This window comes from Lutra lutra, chromosome 18 (assembly GCF_902655055.1).
Source record: "Lutra lutra chromosome 18, mLutLut1.2, whole genome shotgun sequence".
NCBI lineage: Eukaryota > Metazoa > Chordata > Mammalia > Carnivora > Mustelidae > Lutra > Lutra lutra.
Genome location: NC_062295.1, coordinates 25,527,984 through 25,547,029, shown reverse-complemented (window position 1 = coordinate 25,547,029; position 19,046 = coordinate 25,527,984). Strand labels below are relative to the sequence as shown.

The 19,046-nt window shown below is 54.2% G+C and overlaps 2 protein-coding genes across 6 annotated transcripts in view; one reads left to right on the top strand and one right to left on the bottom strand.

Annotated features, from left to right (window-relative positions):
* LOC125090423 (S-adenosyl-L-methionine-dependent tRNA 4-demethylwyosine synthase TYW1-like) overlaps nt 1-11,991 on the bottom strand; it is a 204,761-nt gene extending 192,770 nt beyond the window's left edge. For all 4 annotated transcript variants that reach the window (XM_047713084.1, XM_047713085.1, XM_047713087.1 and 1 more), the window contains exons 1-6: nt 11,809-11,991; nt 10,656-10,783; nt 9,914-10,051; nt 4,765-4,866; nt 2,962-3,156; nt 726-947 (exon numbers count right to left, since the gene is read on the bottom strand). In XM_047713084.1, the coding sequence (XP_047569040.1) occupies nt 726-947; nt 2,962-3,156; nt 4,765-4,866; nt 9,914-10,051; nt 10,656-10,783; nt 11,809-11,812 (789 nt within the window). In that variant the 5' untranslated portion in view covers nt 11,813-11,991. The remainder of the gene's footprint in view (nt 1-725; nt 948-2,961; nt 3,157-4,764; nt 4,867-9,913; nt 10,052-10,655; nt 10,784-11,808) is intronic.
* A 136-nt stretch (nt 11,992-12,127) lies between these two features.
* SBDS (SBDS ribosome maturation factor) lies at nt 12,128-19,046 on the top strand. 2 transcript variants are annotated; one of them, XM_047713089.1, is made up of 5 exons: nt 12,128-12,697; nt 13,228-13,357; nt 14,746-14,946; nt 16,493-16,657; nt 18,300-19,046. In XM_047713089.1, exons 1-5 carry the CDS (start codon nt 12,642-12,644, stop codon nt 18,426-18,428), a joined length of 681 nt encoding a protein of 226 aa, XP_047569045.1. In that variant the 5' UTR covers nt 12,128-12,641; the 3' UTR covers nt 18,429-19,046. The 2 variants fall into 2 exon arrangements, with proteins under 2 accessions (XP_047569045.1, XP_047569044.1); XM_047713088.1 differs by lacking the exon at nt 12,128-12,697 and adding an exon at nt 12,704-12,930.

Below are 19,046 nucleotides of genomic sequence, written 5' to 3'. Positions count from 1 at the left end.
ACACGTGAGAGACCAGAGGCGAGGTCATGGGAACACGAAATTTCAGAGGTGACTGTGGAAGTGAGGGGCCAAGGTCAGCGAAGGCAATGGCTGCTGGAGGCGTGAAGGCCAGGCACCTGGCAGGCAGGACACTGCGTCAGTCACCCGCACGAACGGCTTTTCCCCAAAGGGGAATGACAGGAACGGGGTGCAGAGAAAGTGAGTCAGAAAGTACGGTGGTTCCTGAATGACGCAAGTGAGCAGGTGACCAAAGGCAGACTGACAGCCGTGACAACAGCGGCAGTGGAACCATCCAGTGACACGAGCTTCCGAGGAACAAGGGTCCCTGAACAAGGACCGGACACATGTTTAGAAAGTGAGGGACAAAGAGAGGAACCAAGGGTGACGGGCAGCCTTCCAGTCCGAGTGACTAACGCAGCCGTCCAGCGAGAGAGTCGGGAGGAAGACATGCTTAGGGGATACGAGGTTGGGACACACGTAACCTCAGCCTCAGCAACAGGAGAAGCCCCCTAGGCTGGCGCGCGACCGCTGCAGCAGAGAACCGGGAGGGCGCGGCGCACACGCTGGCAGCCCTGGGAAGGCCCGCCTGTCGCACACGCTGCCCCGGAGCCACATCTCCCTTCTAACCAGAAGCCAGGGACGGCGTTTCTGGGGGCAGAGGTGAGGCCCAGCGAGCACCCCCACACACAGGACAGCAGCGAGACCCGGACACGGGGGCTGCGTACCGCGGACGATTCGCACTGGCCTCTCTTGCAGCTGCCGTCACAGGGCTTCTTCCCTCCTTTCTCGAGTGTCTGCAGCCGAGCGAGGAACTTGGTCTTCCAGGCTCTGAAGTCGGCCTCGATGCTGCCGTGTGTGCTGTTCGCCACGTCACAGTCCCCCTCCCCTCTCGCCACCACGCGGTGGGCACCAAGCATCCAGAGCCACTTGTCAACGTTCTTGCCAACCTGCGAGAAGACAGAGGAGCTAAGACGCGGTCCTCGAACTAACAGGCCAGGAGCTGGCCCTGTAAAAGGCCCGAGTTCCTCCGGGACGCCGTCACCCACCCCGTCACCGACCCCGTCACCGACCCCGTCACCGGCTGCTGCCGGAAGAGGAACTTGGCCTCAACAGGCCCTCCGGCCCCAGCCACAACCTACAAACACTACACTGGCTACAGCGGACAGAACCTGCAAAAGACTCTATAAACAAAGGAACAAACCCCTTTACTAGGGTAAGGGTTGCTGCCTTAAAAAACTGAAAACTACTATTCTAAGTCAGGGTCAGAATAAAGTAACTCGTTAGCAAAGAAACTTTGTTCCAAAAGGTAGCAAAGCCCATGTTAATAACAAAGGGCCACGCAGTCCGTCTGGCCAGACTCAGACCTCAGCAGCTCCAAACTCCGGCGGGCTGCAGGCTGCAGGCAGCAGCGACTGAGCTGGCACGGCGGCTGCCGAGCAGCACGGTGAGGAGTTCAAAATCCGAACGGGCTTCCTGAGGGGCCAGGCACTACACAGAGCGTGTACACGCCTGAACTGAACCGGTTTGGGGTCTACTTCCTTCGAAAATATGGTCAGAAACACACACCTTGTTACAACTGAACGACAACAAGCTTAAGGAAAGACCTGCACCTGCACCTGCACCTGCACCTGCACCTGCACCTGCACCTGCACCTGCACTCACGTTCTCTCGACGACACGTGGGCCAGGCAGGGCCCATGTTGGGAAGAGGTACAAGTACCAAAGTTCTAGTAACTGTTAAGAACCACAAGAAACAGGGGCGCCTGGGTGGCTCAGTGGGTTGGGCCTCTGCCTTCAGCTCGGGTCATGATCTCAGGGTCCTGGGATCGAGTCCCGCATCGGGCTCTGCTCAGCAGGGAGCCTGCTTTCCCCTCTCTCCGCCTGCCCCTCTGCCTGCTGCTTGTGATCTCTGTCTGTCAAGTAAATAAATAAAATCTTAAAAAAAAAAAAAAATTAACAACTAAAGCGTAGTAAGTCAATCAGAGAAAGACAACTATCATATGATCTCCTTGATATGAGGAAGCGGAGATGCAATGTGGGGGGTTTGGGGGTAGGAGAAGAATAAATGAAACAAGATGGGATCGGGAGGGAGACAAACCATAAGAGACTCTTAATCTCACAAAACAAACTGAGGGTTGCTGGGGGGAGGGGGGAGGGAGAGGGTGGTGGGTTATGGACATTGGGAAGGTATGTGCTGTGGTGAGTGCTGTGAAGTGTGTAAACCTGGCGATTCACAGACCTGTACCCCTGGGGTTAATAATACATTATATGTTAATAAAAAAAAAAAAAAAAGAAAGAAAAAAAAATCAATGATTAAAAGACAACGAGCTCGGGGCGCCTGGGTGGCTCAGTGGGTTAAAGCCTCTGCCTTCAGCTCAGGTCATGATCTCAGGGTCCTGGGATCGAGCCCCGCATCGGGCTCTCTGCTCACCAGGAAGCCTGCTTCCTCCTCTCTCTCTGCCTACTTGTAATCTCTGTCAAATAAATAAATAAAATCTTAAAAAAAAAAAAAAAAAAAAAAAAAAAAAAAAAACCTCATTAAAAAAAAAAAAAAAAAAAAGACAACGAGCTCAACTGTATTTAGGGTTAGCTTGAGCCATAAAGGTTGTTCAACAACAGAACAGGCGGCTGAGAAAGTCCAGAGAATCAGTGATCTTCATCCCCAAGGTCCTGCCTGGGGACAGCACACTGAACACGGTGGCCATGAACCCAGGCCACTATGACATCAGACAATAGGAGGTATAAGCATTTTATTCAATAAAACTTTACCTGGGAACCTACTACACCCCATGCGTGGATACATATATGTAGCAATTCTCCCCAAAAAGAGTAACACAGGAAGTTTATTATTAAACACCAAAGTTTGGGGACGACGTCACATACACATGTGAATGTGTGTGCGTGTGAATTTTTTTTTTAATTACACTAGAGAATTTATCCCCATATATCAACACATACCCACCTTGTTGAAGTGGCTCGCATAGGCAGAATTTCCCAGGCCAAACACAGCGTACCTCATACCCTTCAGGTAAGTTTTGCCAAATCGAAAATCACTGGCTGCTTCCTCCAACCACTTGCAGAACCACACTGCACTTTCAGTGGGTCGACCGTCAGTGTACGTAGCAACCATGAAGGCACAAACGTTTTTACTAGTAACCTAACAAAAAAGTAATTATTTCAGATGAGTATTTAACATACAACTTATCAGTAAGAAAATCCCTTTTTGAAAAGCTGACAACCATGGGCGCCTGGGTGGCTCAGTCGTTACGTGTCTGCCTTCGGCTCAGGTCATGAGCCCAGGATGCCGGGATCGAGCCCCACGTCAGGCTCCCTGCTCAGCGGGGAACCTGCTTCTCCCTCTCCCACTCCCCCTGCTTGTGTTCCCTCTGTCGCTGTGTCTCTCTGTCAAATAAACAAATAAAATCTTTTAAAAATAAATAAAATAAAAATGCTAACATCCACATGAATACTAATCTCTAAGGACAAAGGTGCTTTCAAAACATTATTCATTTTCAAAAGCGAAAGAAAACAAAGCAAGGACACCACGCATGGGGAGAAAACCCAGTCTCCTGCTCCTGCCAATATACTCCCCAGGGCCCCTAACGATACACTCCATTCCAATTCCCAAGCAGTAGTTCCTATGGTCTCCAGTTGTCATACAGGAACAAAATCCAAATCAGGAAAAAACACAGGAAGAGGTCTTTAAAATTACCTAAAAAATTAAAGCAACAAGACTTTTTAAATGTCAAATAACTTATTCACTCGGTACCGTCATCCACATGGGGAAACAAAATACGCCTCCGTCCTGCCGGCCACGGTTTCCATCTCTTTGAATGCCCCTTAGAAATTCTAAGCCACGCGGTAGGTTATAAGCCATCCATTATTAATAATAAAGTCTGAAAGGCTGCTAATAATTTTTCACAAGTAATTCTGAGCAGATTCAAGGGCGCTCATTTGCACCCCACTATTCTCTTACGGGAGAAAGAAATGGCCACAGCTGGCAAACGATGTGCCACCGGCCCAGTCCGGCCCACGGCTTGTTCTGTTCTGTTTCATACAGTGTTATCGGGACACAGCCACACTCATCCATTACGTATAGCCCACGGCTGCACAAAAGATGATGTTTGCCATCTGGTCCGTCCTAAGAGAAGTTCATCGACCCCTGCTCTAAGAGCTTCAGAATCATCTGGAACACCTGTCAAATTACCGTCCCACATCCAGGGCTGGGCTGCATTTCTAGCAAGTTCCCAGGAGATGCTGATACAAGGACCACACCGAGAACCCCTACTGTAAGGAAACTCCCCTGAGCACAGCTAAAAGGAAGGGGATTTCTCAGGTGCAGAAATTACACCCATGCAGATGTTAAGTAACGCAGGGACGTCACACAGGTAATAGATTTCTCTGACTTCACAATCCATACTCCTTCTGCTACCCAAGTGGCTCCGACCTCTTAGCTCACACGTGGTTCATTGGCCCAGCACATGCCACCAATCACCTTCGGTCGACTACGAGGTCGGTAGCAGGAGGGAGGAGGGAACGTCAAACCACCACCCTTCCCCACCCTTACTCCTGCCACAGGGAAGACCTCACGCCAGGGGGACGGGTCCCACACCACACACTCAGCACCTCTGACACTGCACACTCAACCAACTCAAATTCCTCAGCACGAAAATTAAATTTATTCTGAAGATTCTACTTATCCCGGAACACAGGCCAATCCCACTTGAGAGTCTGGACTGAAGGAAAACATGACCCAATCACCAACCTCCTCTACTAGATGATCATCTGGGTCATAGTCTTTCAGATCGACGACTGCCACAGGCAGATCTAGGGAGGTAACCGCTTCAGCAAGACTTGCGGCAAATCCCTAGTAGAGAACAAAAAAGAGAAAAATCACATAAAGTCCTCAAGAAGCTAAAGAAGCAAAGCACAGTCTTCACTTACGCCGGCTGCCAAAGGAACAGGCATTTATTGTGAGGAGCCTTTCCACTGACAAACGTTTAGCATCATCAACACAAACACTACTCCCACTTCTTCCACTTCCGCAAGTCAGCTGTTCGGCTGTGCGGTTCTCACTCTGTACGGACACGTCCGGCACAAAATCTAAACGGGCTTTTGGCGATCCGGTGCCTTGCGCCATAGAATAGACATCCGGTGATAAGAAATCCTGGAGGGAAGAGAATGTGACGTAGGAGGAACGTGACACACTTCTGGAAGACAGAAAGCAAACAGAAGCAGGTTGACAGAGCAGAAACCCCGAGGGGAGAGTCCCGATGCCTGACAGAACCCCGGAGAGACTCTGGGCTCAGAAACAGCCACGACGGTGGAGCCAGGAGGGAAGCCCGGGGCAGAGAGGAACCGAGCAGCAGTCTGTAGACGGGACAAATGCGCTCCAAGCCCAGGCAGCGTCCGCCCTTCACCCCCCGATAAAACACCTGCTGGCTGACCGTCGGCTCCCCACCTCCCAGGACGGAAGCGAGGCCCACCGAGCGTCTGTTACTTTAGTGGCATCTACCATGCAGACCGTCCTGGGCGGTATCACCCAAGAGCGACAATACGTGCACAGTCCCTACAGCGGGGAGCTCGCGTTCTAGCGGACAGAGACGAGCAGACGTGGAAATGAGAAAGGACACAGTTGGTCAGGTGATGACCAGCGCTATGGAAGAAAGTAAGTCAGGGCAAGAGGGCAGAAGACAGGGAAGGACAGATATGGGGACAATTGTTATTTTACACAGGGAGGGTCAGGACGGGTGCATGAAATAAAAAATAAATAAATATTCAGTCTTTCTCCCTAGTTCCTGGCACAAAGCTCCTAAAACACTTGGCACTTCCTGGCTCTGGTAAGCTAATGAGAGAACTCATGGGGAGGCAGGCCCCAGGTAGCTCCAGGCTGGGGGCCGGTCACCACAAAACCAACTATGTGATTAAAGGCTTAGAACTTTCACCACCGTTGCTCCCAGTGAGTTCAATCGTCCATGGCCTAGGATTTGAAATGTCCAGTAAAACCCCCACCTGACAGGACTCAGGGAGTCTGTGGGTGCTGCTGTGCTGAAGCGATGGTGGGCACAGAGTGCACATGGAAGCTCCAAGCCACCCTCCCCACCAAACCTTGCCCTATGCGAGTCTACCATTGTCTGCGTCTGCCTTGTATCCTTCCTAAAACTGGGAAGCATACTTAGTCGAGAGATTTCCCGATTCTGTGAATCCTTCTAGGAAACGATCAAACCTAAGGAGAGGACTGCGGGGTCGACTTCATAGCTGGTCCAGTCACAAGCACAGGTGGCCCCTGGGACTTGGGACTGGCCCCTGAAGCGGAGACAGCCATGCAGACTGCGTCCTTACACCCGTGGAGTCTGACGAAAACTCTGCATTGTTCGTGTCACAACTGGACGGCAGGTGTGGAGAAACGACACGTATGTGGTGCGACAGACTTGAGCCGAGCCTGAAGCATGTGGGAGACAAGCCACGAGGCTGCCCCACGCAGAGCAACGGTACATGAACAGGCCCACAGGAGGGAGCAGGCTTGGCAAGGAGGTCAACAGGACTGGAGACGTGAGGACCAAGGACAGGAGGTAAAAGAGACGGTGGAGAATCGGAGGCGAGGGCCTGCGGCCACTGGGAGGGCTCGGATTCACTCTAAGTGAACGAGGAGGTCAGTGCTGGGTTTTAAGCTGAAGGGAACGTGATTTCACGTAAGTTTTCGAAGTTGCCGAGCTGAGAGGACACTGAGGCCAGGGGAGGGGCTGAGCAGCACTGAATGAAGGGGACCGGCCAGCAGGGAGGGGACCGCAGTGACCCAGACAAAGGCAGAGGGTGCCGTGAGCCAGAGTGCTGAGACGCGGTCGGCAGCTGGATCCATTCTGAAAGTAGAACAAACAGCATTTGCTACAAAGGGCATGCGGGTAGCAGGAAAAAGAAGAGAATTCAAAGACTCGTTGTTGTTTTAACTAGTCAACTGGAAACAGCTGGAAAGATGAAGTTGCCGTTTGCTGAAATGGTAAGGGTTCTACGTGGGGAAAAAAAATGGGAGTTCACTGGGATGCCTGGGCGGCTCAACCAGTTAAGCCTGTGCCTTCGGCTAAGTCATGATCCCAGGACCCCGGGAAGGTCAAGAAGATGAGGAGAAGGGGCGCCTGGGTGGCTCAGTGGTTAAAGCCTCTGCCTTCGGCTCAGGTCATGATCTCAGGGTCCTGGGATCAAGCCCCACATCGGGCTCTCTGCTCAGCAGGGAGCCTGCCTCCTCCTCCTGTCTCTCTCTGCCTGCCTCTGCCTACTTGTGATCTGTCAAATAAATTTTAAAAAATTGAAAAAAAAAATCTTTAAAAAAAAAAAAGAAGAAGAAGATGAGGAGAAGTCTGCAAATGGTGAGGAAGACTAGCCTTCGCTGAGGAGGAGAGAACAGCGTCAAGGCAGACGAAGAGTGAGAATTACTGAGCAACACGGAAGTCACTGGGAACACGTCAGGATGTGCAAGCCTCACAAGAGCGGCCCAAGGCCAACAGGCAGAGGAAAATTAGAGAGGTGAAGTTAGGGGCGCAGACGCTTTCAAGGAGCTTTATTCTTAAGAAACAAAAACAAAAAAAACTGACGTGGTAGTAGGAGGGAGATGTGTGGCCAATAGGAAACGTGGCTTGCCCCGACCCACGATGCACAGGAAATCTGTAATTAGAGAGCACAAACCCGTGCACACAGTACCAGAGAAAATCCACAACAGCTACGCCATCGGTCTCTCTTCTATACTAACAGAAAGCCGCGGATCACTAAGAAGAGCTTAAGAACAAGCAGCAGGAAGGAGAAATAGCAGCAACAGAAAAAGTGAGAAAGCAGACAAATCGGGAAACAGAAAAAGTAAATTCATTGACATACACTCTTTTTTTTTTAAGATTTCATTTATTTGAGAGAGAGAGAAAAAGTGAGCACAAGCAGGGGGAGCCACGAGGCAGAGGGAGAAGCAGACTCCCCGCTGAACAGGGAGCCCAATGCTGGGCTCGATCCCAGGACCCTGGAATCACTACCTGAGCCAAAGACAGATCCTTAACCAACTGAGTCACTCAGGTGCCCCTACGGAGTCATTTTCTCAAATTACTAATAAGATAATATGAAAACTGAAAAAAAGTGGTGTTTCTGCAACTAAAAACATAATAGAGAAAAATTAAACATTCAAAAAAGAAGGTCTGGAATTGAAATCTCACAACCCAGAGAAGAAAGAAAAAGTTACAAAAGAGGAAAGATTTAAGACAAAGAAGCCATCCAAAAGCTCTAACATTCAACCAACAAGAGTCCCAGAAAGAAAAAAAATTAAATAAAATGGAGGGGGAAAAATTTTTCCCAAGAAATCTTAACAGAAATGCTCACAAATCCTCAAAAGAGCCCAAGTGTCCAGCACAACAGCTAAAAAAAAGAGCCAATTTAGACACCGCCTCAAAAAAGTTCCAAACACAGGGGTACTTGGGTCACTCCATCGGCTAAGCGTCTGCCTTGGGGCTTGGGTCATGATCCTGGGGTCCTGGGATTGAGCCTCACACTGGGCTCCTTGCTCAGCGGGGAGCCTGCTTCTCCTTTCCCTCTGCTCGTGAGCGCGCTCGCTCTCTCTCAAAAAAACAAGTAAAACCTTAAAAAAAGTTTGAAACATCAAGGACAAAGCATTGATTCTAAAAGCTTCCAGAAACAAAAGAAGTTACGTCATCGACAAAGGAATGAGGAGACCAGCTCTGATAGTAAGGTGACACCTTCGAAGTTGTAAGGAAAAGCTGATCTCCCCTACCCAGACATGAACCCGTTCAGTGTGAAAGCAGAGTAAAGAAACTCCAATGGCTCAGCTTCAAGGAGGGTCGTCTAACCCATATCAGCAAAGAGGTGGCCCGCAATAAAGCCAGTGAGACCTGAGGAATGTCTGTGTTAATTACTATCAGAATCGGTAACTTTAACATCGAAAATCTAGAAACACAGCACACACAGGTTAAAAAAACAGCCATCACAGGAACCAAAAATACGGAACAGCTCAGAGGAGATTCACTAGAGAGCACTTTTCATTATGAACCTTCCTCACGCCTGGACGTGGGACAACCCGCGAGTGCAGATGTGATCTTCTAGAAAACATTAAAAACACACACGAGAGAGGCTATGAATGAGATCTTCTATAAATAACATAAAAGGACTTCGTTTCGGCTGCTCAGATGCCTTTTTCACCTTCCTGCCGGTTTCCTACCTCTGTTGCTTACAGCTGAACTTGGCATTACGGGACCCTCAACTAAGAAGTGGAACATAGACCCTTCGCTGCACTTCAGCAAAACCAAGAGATACTACTCTGCAAATGTCCACAGGAGGGCAGTGCACCCCTCTTCAGTCCAACAAAAATATCTGGACACTGACTTTTTTCTTAAACTTCATTTTCACGTCCACCTTAGAATCCTCTGACCAGTTGTGGCCTCCCTAACGAGGAAGCCGGCAGTGTATGCGTCTGCAGCACGTATCTACTTTAAACACTATTCAGTATCTATGGTCAACCACTTAACGCTATTAAACAAAATACACTTTACTAAGTGGACGTGTGAAGTTGTGAAAGTCAGGCCGCACCCGGGACACCACTGCGGACATGGTCTTTTCACTGTCCCCTACTTCTACGCGCACCATCAGTAACAGGCTTAGACCTCCGTTCTGCGGAGGCAGAGGTAACCTTCAGAACGGAGACCCTTCGCCACAGTGACCACCTGACACCACCAACCCGCTGGAACTGGGCCCAAGGAATAAAAACCCACCTAGCACCCCAGAAAGGAAAAATGTAAACTGGAAAAGGGAAAAAAGAAGATGAAAAAAAATTAGAAGACCAATTCCGTTCGCTGTTAGTGGACACTTTCAAGGCATCTTGTACAAGATCAGGAAACCCAAGGAAAAGCACCGCATGAGGTTCTCACCTTCGCGGTTCCAGTCTGGGAACCATAGAAAATCTTCACTCCGGACACGGACACCTCCTTCCTTTGAAGAGAGATAGAACCTTCTGTCCCCAAATCCCGGCTTGCTTTTGGAACAGATTTCTCCTGGGAGCTCTTGTCCTTGAAGACAAACAAGTACACAAAGTCCATCAGGTCCAAATCCTCTCCCAACTTCAACAGGGATGAAAACTAGCAGACACCTACGGACTTTACTCTTCTCCTGATCCCTCTGGTGTCCTCCTCAATAAAGACCAGTGGGTATACAGTTGGATCCCTGAAAGGCCGGACCCAGGCTTGTTGAGACTATGAAGACCCCACTCCCTCCAGGAAAAACCGCGCATACACCCCGGTGAGGCGGGCTTCAGCGAAGGGACAGCAGGAACTACGCACTGATCCTGAGTTAGGGGTGAGGAAGGAGGAGATACCTGCCCTTTGGAGACACGGAGGAGATTCTTTTTTTACAAGTTTACTTTTCAACTACGGAGTCTTCCTGTAACTCGAGAGCGAGACACCCACAGCCCCTCAAAACATACGTATTTAACTTAGTCCATAGTAACTTGGACTCTAAAAACGAGAATAAATTCTTTAGGCATAAAAAAAAAAGTCTAGACACCACACGGAAAGTGCAGGCTCCTCTCAGCTCTCCCGAACCCCGAGAGAACCGGCCCTGATGCCCTGCGCGAATCCGGCCCCTCTGTGCTCCCCGTAAGAAGGAACCGCTTACCCGCCTCCTGATGACGATCTGGAAGCAAATCCACAGGCTGATGCCACAGGCCAAGCCCACGTACACGTAAAACCTGTTTGTCCACAGCGAGACCCAGGGCGACGCGGAGTCCCAGGCGCCCGCGGGATCTGCATCGGAGCGACACGCACGAGTGACCTGACTGGGAGCGCACAACGCGGCTCACCCCAGCCGCAAGGACACAAACGGAACCCGACCTTCGCCTTCACGGACCGGGTCGGACACCAACAGAAGCGGCGCGGCCCGCACCGGGGGCGGCAGGACACCGCACGGACGCGCGCACGCGGGACACGACAGGACACCGCACGGACGCGCGCACGCGGGACACGACAGGACACCGCACGGACCGCGCGCACGGGGAGCGACAGGACACCGCACGGACGCGCGCACCGGGGGCGACAGGACACCGCACGGACGCGCGCACGGGGAGCGACAGGACACCGCACGGACCGCGCGCACCGGGACACGACAGGACACCGCAAGGACGCGCGCACGCGGGACACGACAGGACACCGCACCGACCGCGCGCACGGGGAGCGACAGGTCACCGCACGGACGCGCGCACCGGGGGCGACAGGACACCGCACGGACGCGCGCACCGGGGGCGACAGGACACCGCACGGACGACGCGCACGCGGGACACGACGCTCGGAGCCCGCGACGCTGACACCCCGCGCGCGGCCTGCGCGGCGCTCCTTCCAAGGAGCTTCCCGCCTCGGACACCCCGCCGCCCGCACGGGGTCCGCCGCCCTCGCACCGCCCCTCCCGCAGCGCGGAAACAGGCCGAGCCTCCGGGTGGGACCCGCACGCGGGACAGAGGACGAGCCCGGAAGGCGGGCGGCGGGGTCGGGGTCGGCGCCCCGCGAGGGAAGCGCCGAGGGCCCGGCGCACGCGGGGAGGAGAGCCGGCGCTTCGCCCGCGCGGGACTCAGGTCGGACGCTTGGTCCCCTCCAGGCCCATCCCGAGCCCCGCGGGGGCAAGCCCGGTCCCCCCCCCCCGGGGTCAGCGGTCCCCGCCGGCGGCAGCAAGCGCCGAAGCACGGGCCGGAGCGCCGCGCTCCGCGGGGAAACACACCGGGGACGCGGCTTCCTCCCTCCTCCCGCCGCACTAGTGCCGCCCGCCGGAGGGCCCTTACCCATGCTCCTCAGAGCCCGGCCCGCGGCGCACAGACCCCGGGACCGCAGACCGGGAGAGCCCGGCGCCGGCGCGCGGACACGGAGGCCGCCGAACTACCCTGAAGCGCGGCCAACGCGCTCCGACGCCTCAGCGCTGGGGGCCGCCATGCCGGTCGCCGGGGTGTCGGGATTGGCTCCGACGGGAAGGGGCGGGCCCCGAGGGAAGCACCGCCCACGGCTCCGGGTGACGCTCCCGAATTGGTGCGGAGGCGCAAGGGGCGTGTCCAGAGGGGGCGGGCCAGGGAGGCGTGGCGCCGGGGAGAGACTCCAGCGAGAGACACGATCCCGGAGAGAGCAGCGTCCGTCCGACGGCGTGCCCGGCCGCGGCCGGTCCTCGGTGGGAACGCAGCGACCACAGAAAGGGCTCGTTTCGGGGACTGTGGTTGTGGACCGGCGATTGGCTGATCTTGCCGGGCGCGCCTGGAAGGAGTAGACACGGACGCACTTAAAGCTAACGCAACTGGCTGTAATTTACCCCAACGAAAAAAGGGGGAGAAGGACACAGGACCGGCAGAGCGTTGATCATCGTTGAAGCGGGGCGACGGGCTCGCGGGGATTCGTCATCCTTTTTTCTCAACTTTATCTTAGTTTTCCCGCAAAAAAGAGTTAAGGTAGGGTGGCCCCGAGCTCTGCGGAACCAAGAGGGGCGGACGCTACGTTTCCGCCCGGTTGCGGAAACAGCCCGTGCACTACCCAATCAGGGCGGCGTAGCTCATTGGCGGAAGTGTATTATGTGAAGGAAGAGAGCCTCGCTTGTCGGCTGCGGAACGACGTCGTAAAGGCCGCAGCGCGCATGCGTTGTTGCTCCCTTTCCCCCGACTTCCGGCACGCCCGACGCCTGCGCAGTAGGTCAGCCGGGTGTGGGACGGTGGCGGATCCGCGAGGCCCGGGTCTCCACAGCGAGCGCGGGTGGTCCTCAGGCCGGCGGCCCGGCGGGGTCTGCGCGCGGCGGCCATGTCCATCTTCACGCCCACCAACCAGATCCGCCTGACCAACGTGGCGGTGGTGCGCATGAAGCGCGCGGGGAAGCGCTTCGAGATCGCGTGCTACCGCAACAAAGTGGTCAGCTGGCGCAGCGGCGTGTGAGTGCCCGCGGCCGGCCGGGCGGGGCGGGGCGGGGCGGGGGGGGCCGGTTCCGAAGGGCTCGTGGAGCCGCTGGTGTCGCCCCTGGTGTCGCCGGGGTCGGCCGGGTCCGCGGGCGCAGGGTCCCCGCCGCCGCCGTCGGGCACCGGGACCCCCGCCCGGTTCGGCGCCTCCGGCTCGCGCCCGGGGAGGAGCGGGGCGGCGGCCGCGGTTCGGGGTTCGGAGCGCGCGCGGGGGGCGGCCGGGTGGGTCGCGGCGTCCGGACGTTGACGCAGCGCGTGTCCCGCCGTCGGCAGCGAGAAGGACCTGGACGAGGTGCTGCAGACGCACTCGGTGTTCGTGAACGTGTCCAAGGGGCAGGTGGCCCGGAAGGAGGACCTGCTGAGCGCGTTCGGGACGGACGACCAGACCGAGGTCTGCAAGCAGGTGAGCCGCGGCCGCCGCCACGTCCTCGCCGCGCGGGCCGCACCGGCAGGGCTTCGGCCGGGTCCGGGACTTTGCTTTGAGCGGGGCGTGGCGGGGGCTGGGGCTGCCTGAGCGGGTCTGCGCCGGGAGCAGAGCGCAGCGTGACCCGAGATGAGTAGGGGTCGGACCGCAGTGGCCCGAGCCCCCAGGTGCCCCCGCAAGCTCTGTGCGGTGGCGTTCGTGTCCGGTGGTCCGCGTGGTCGGCGCGGTCCCCGCCTGTCCCGGTCCCCGCCTGTCCCGGTCCCCGCCTGTCGCAGTCCCCGCCTGTCCCGGTCCCCGCGTGTCGCAGTCCCCGCCTGTCCCGGTCCCCGCCTGTCCACCGGCAGTGCCGCTGCGGTCCTGCTGGGCCCGTGCCTGGTGTCCCTGTCGGCTCTGGGACGTCTCTTGTACCCGGATGTCAGACCTTTAGCCGCTGTCCCCGTTGTGTGCGGCCCCTAGTCCCCGCAGACTCACTGTTGGAGTCCGCTGTGACTGTCCCCCGTTCCGCGCGCAGTGAGGCTACGCGGCGCTCGTCCTTCCCCCGCTTCCTGAGCATTGTCCGTCCGGGCCTGTCCTTGTCACTGCAGGTGGCAGGACTCGTCTTCCCACGGCCGAGTCCCGTCCCGCGAGCCTGCGCCCTGACGGACGGGATACGGGCCGCCCTGCCTTACCCGTCGGGGCGCGGCTCGGGTCTGCAAGGCGGCCGCGCGGGTCCTCAGGACAGTTTGCTCGCGGCGTTGCGCTGTGCGGGTCTCGGTCTCGCGGGGTTTCCGCTGCTAACCTTGCGAGCAGCCCCGTCCCGTCCCCCCGTGGCTGCCCCAGATTTCGTGCCCGCCGGGCTGCGAACGGCTCCCCTCGAGCGCGGCGCCGCAGCGCTGGTCTCTTGTGTTCGGGTTCTTACTCGCGTGACTCCGACGGGGCGGCGGCGACTGACGTTGGCGCTGCCACGGTGACCGTCTGTCTCCTCGGGAACTGCCTGTGAGCTTCTCTGCGCTTCTCCGTCGCATCATTTGGGGTTTTACGCTGTGGCCCTTTGCAGTAATCCAGGACGCGCGATCTTGCCTCGCCCCGAAGTTAAGTTTTCTTCTGATCTGCTGCGCTTTGTCCGTTTCTGTATTTCCAGCGTGACGTACCTGAAGGTATAATTTCTCTTCGAGGTTTTCACCGCTGACGACTTGTGCCGTGTTGCCCTTTCCCCTGTCCCCACCTAAATATGAGATCTGGCGGCACAGGTTAATCCAGGGTCTCCTGCGGGCGCAGCTCAAAGCCCGACTGGGGCTCGTTCCTCCCCAAGTTGTTGATTCCTGTGCTTAGTTCACAGGTAACCTACAGTGAAAACTTTGTTCTTTTAAATCTGTTGGGTTTTCTAGATTTTGAGTAAAGGGGAGGTCCAGGTGTCAGACAAAGAGCGGCAGACGCAGCTGGAGCAGATGTTCAGGGACATCGCAACCATCGTCGCCGACAAGTGTGTGAACCCTGAGACGAAGAGACCGTACACGGCCATCCTGATTGAGAGAGCCATGAAGGACATCCACTACTCGGTCAAAGCCAATAAGAGTACAAAACAGCAGGTGAGTGGTTTTCAGTGTCAAAGTATCCAAATAAACGTCCGTTTCCTCCCGAGAAAACATTGAAATGGTCCGGAACACGACACTACTTAGAAGCAGTGGGGCAGAGGTTTTGGGGAGGGCAGGGAAGTGAGGGGTTATAGGGAGGAGGAGTGGAGTTCTATTTTAACAAAGCACAGACGTACTACGGCTCTCCTCTTTCTTTCCAAATCAGTCTTTTAGAGATAAAACTTGGGTTTTTTTAAAGATGTATTTATTTATAGGAGAGAGTATGCGCACGAGCTGGGGGAGGGACAGAGGGAGAGGGGGAGGGTCTCTAGCAGACTCCACACTGAGCGAAGAGCCCACCACAGGGCTGGATCCCACAAACGTGAAACCATGACCTGAGCCAAAGCCAAGAGTCCGATTCTTCACTGACTGAGCGGCCCAGGCACCCCGGAACTTGGATTTCTAAAGAGTCATTTCAGCTCTGTATTTTGTATTTTTTTATTTACACATATTTCATGTGCCACGCAAAAAAGTCATCTTTTTATAGGGTGTAATTCAGTGGCATGTTCACAAAGTTTGTGCGTCCTTCCCCGTCACCTAGTTTGAGAACATTTCTGTCACCGCCCAGAGGAAACCCTGTCGCCATTAGCAGTCACTCCTTTCCTGCCTCTCACAAGCGTTTGGCAAATTTTTGTCTCTGCGGACCTTTCTGTTCCAGACGCTTCGTAGGAATGGAATCAAGCGGCCTCTGAAGGTTCATACCTGTTACCGTACGTCAGTGCTCATTCCTTTTTAGGACTCAGTAGTAACCGTTGTGTGGAAATACCGTGTTTTGTTGGTGGATATTTGGGTGGTTTCTACTTTTTAGCTATTCTGAATAACACTGCTACGAAATCCTGTGTGTACGTTTTTGTGTGTACATGTTTGCGTTTCTCTGTACCCAGAAGTGCAATTACTGGGTCATACGGTGGCTATATTGAACTTTGAGGAACTGCCGAGCCATTTTCTGAAAGAGCGGAGACATTTTACATTCCCCACAGCCCGTGCTCAGGGGTTCCAGTTTCTCCACGTCTTTGAGGATGTTTGTAATTAATCCACCTTTTCTACTAGAGCCGTCCTGGGTGTATCTTCTGGGTTTGGTTTGCATCTCCCTGATACCTGCGATTTCAGCATACTCTCATGTGGTATTGACCCTAGTCCTCAGTGGAGAAAGCACGGTCTGCGTCCTTTGACCCTTTCTTAACGATCTGTGTCTCATCATCCAGTCGTAAGCATCCTGTACGTGTTCTGGATGCTGGTGCCTCATCAGACGTGCGACCTGCGTGTGTCTTCTCTTCACTGGGTTGTCTTTCCACTTCTTGACCGTTTTATGAAACCCAAAGGTTTGTCTTCGTTAAGTCCCAATTTATCACTTTTTTCCTACAGTTGCTCCTGTTCTCTGTGTCCTAAGGACTGTCGCCCGATTCAGCCAGATAGAACCTGCTCGGTTCTGAATCCCTTACAAAGAAATGCAGCAGAAGCAGCAGCGAAATGGCCCTCGTTGTCCGTTTTGTCTCCCTAGGCTTTGGAGGTGATAAAGCAGTTAAAGGAGAAAATGCAGATCGAACGTGCCCACATGAGGCTCCGGTTCCTTCTCCCAGTGAACGAAGGGAAGAAGCTGAAAGAAAAGCTCAAGCCCCTGATCAAGGTCGTGGAGAGCGAGGACTACGGCCAGCAGTTAGAGATTGTAAGATGAACACACTCTTGTTCCCTCGCTTCCGTCTTACCACAGTCGTCCGTTCTGTGGTCCTAAGCGCGTAACAGACACTTCGAGGGTGTGAACGATAAGACATTGCCAAGACCTCTGACACAGAATAAAGTAAGAATGTCAAGGTCTAAGTAAAACTAAGTTGTAGTTCAGCACACTTGGGATTTTGTTGTTGTTAAGTCCGCGCTCATTTTGGAGGAGAGACGGTTTTACAGGGAGTGTTCTGTTAGGGAAATTGGAAATAAGACTAAAAGTTGGGCAGTCTTATTTACCACAGAATTTTTTTTTCTTTTTGAAGATGCATTTATGTGAGAGGGTTTGGGGGGGCAGAGGGAGAATCTCAAGCAGCCTCCCTTTTCAGTTCGGAGCAGACCCCCCTCAGTCCCACAGCCCTGAGTTCACAATCAGAGACAAAACCAAGGGTCAGATGCTCAACCGCCTGAGCCACCCAGGCACCCCTTACCACAGGGCATTTTGTAGAAGCAACAGAAACCTTGCATCTTAGGTCCTCACCCCACGCTGTCAGACACAGTATAGGGTCTGTTGTCTGCAAATTCATGCCTTGAGGTTCTGCAAGAGTTCCCACGTAAATGAGCTCTGGACGGATCGTTGCGTGTCCCCGCAACGTGGAACAGCACGGCTGACATTTTGAAGTTCTCAGACCTTTTCAGAACTTCACATGTGATTTCTAAATGGGCCTTCGAGCTTTTTCTCCTTCAGATGTCCATAAAAAGCGGTGCTTTCGCAGAACTTTAAAGGTTCATGCTAAATTTCAGTGCAAAAGAACCATAGTATTCTAGTCCAATTCACTTTATAGCCAAGGAATCCAGAGACGTCCTCAGGCAGGGAGCGGACGCCTGTGCCCGGGGCTCACACGCGCACTTAGAGACAGAGGCTGCTCTGGCTACCTGCATCCAGCGACTGGCGTACTAGGTGTTTACCCAGAGGATACAGAAACACTGAATGAAGAGGTACATGCACCCCGATGTTTACAGCAGCAGCAGCCACAGCCACACTACGCAGAGAGCCCGAGTGTCCATCAGCTGCTGAAGGGAGAAAGAGGTTGCGGTGTCCATGTGCAGCAGACCGTGGTGCAGCCATCAGTGCAAACGAGACGGGCCATCTGCAGCAGCGTGGCCGGAGCTAGAGACCGTCACGCTGAGCCAGATGAGTCCGAGAAAGTCAGATACATGATTTCACGCACATGTGGAATCCAGGAAACAAAACATGAACGTGAAGGGGGGAGAGAGACAACAGCGGAGGGAAGCAAACCATAAGGGACTCTTGGTGAGGAGAGAAGACAGACAGGGATGATGGCGCTGGATGAGGGTGGGTACCGAGGGCACTTGTTACGATGAGCGCGAGATGTTACTGTGTAAGCCGTGAATCCCCGAATTCTGAACCCAGCAGTGCACTGTGCTGACGAGAATTTAAATAAAACCTGGGGGGGTGGGGGAAGACAGGCTGGACTCGAACCCGGTCCGGTGCCGCTGCGTGGTCTTGGCTCTTGCGCTGTAGAGGCCGAGCAGCAGGCACACTCGGAAAGTGCGCGTTTGTCCCCGGGACGGTGGTGCTGTGTCGCTCTGTCTTCCCGAGGTGAGCAGCTGTGTTGGTGTTTCAGGTGTGTCTGGTTGACCCGGGCTGCTTCAGGGAAATCGACGAGCTGATAAAAAAGGAGACGAAGGGCAGAGGCTCCCTGGAAGTGCTCAGCCTGAAAGACGTGGAGGAAGGAGAGGAGAAGCTGGAGTGACGCCCGACAGGCTCCGCAGCTCAACACTACAGCGCGCTCTCCCCTCAGTCCCTCCTCTCTGGTCCGCCAGGCTCGTGCTCAGACTCTGACATTGTCTGTCCTTGTGCTCATGTGTACACAGACACACCCTTCTGATAGGTAGTACGCTGCGGGGCTCGCTCAGTTTTAGTCATAAGGTGGGGTTTCGGGCAAGAATGAAAAATCCAAGATGGTGAGGGCAGAGGAGCGTTTTGCTGCTGTCTCGTGCCCCGGACTGTCCGGCCTGCCGGTGATCCGAGGCAAGTCCGTGGGGAGACAGACTTTGTACGTTATAACAGGAGACATCTAGGAGGATATGACAAAAAGGAAGTGTTTGTTGAAGAAAACCTAACGTCCTATTCTGACTTAATGAGACGTGTGGCCTAATCCATAGCTTGGACGATGACCCTGAGTATCCGGAAGTAGCTTTGGGGTGACCCAGGACTGAGCGGTTCTCACTGACCATGCGGTCATAACCTTCATGATTCCCGGTAAAGAATAACATAGTATCATCGGTTTCTGACCCTTAAAGTTTATAATATATGTTAACAGAGTGGAATTACACGTAATCAATAAAAGCACTCTTTATTTTTTAATGAA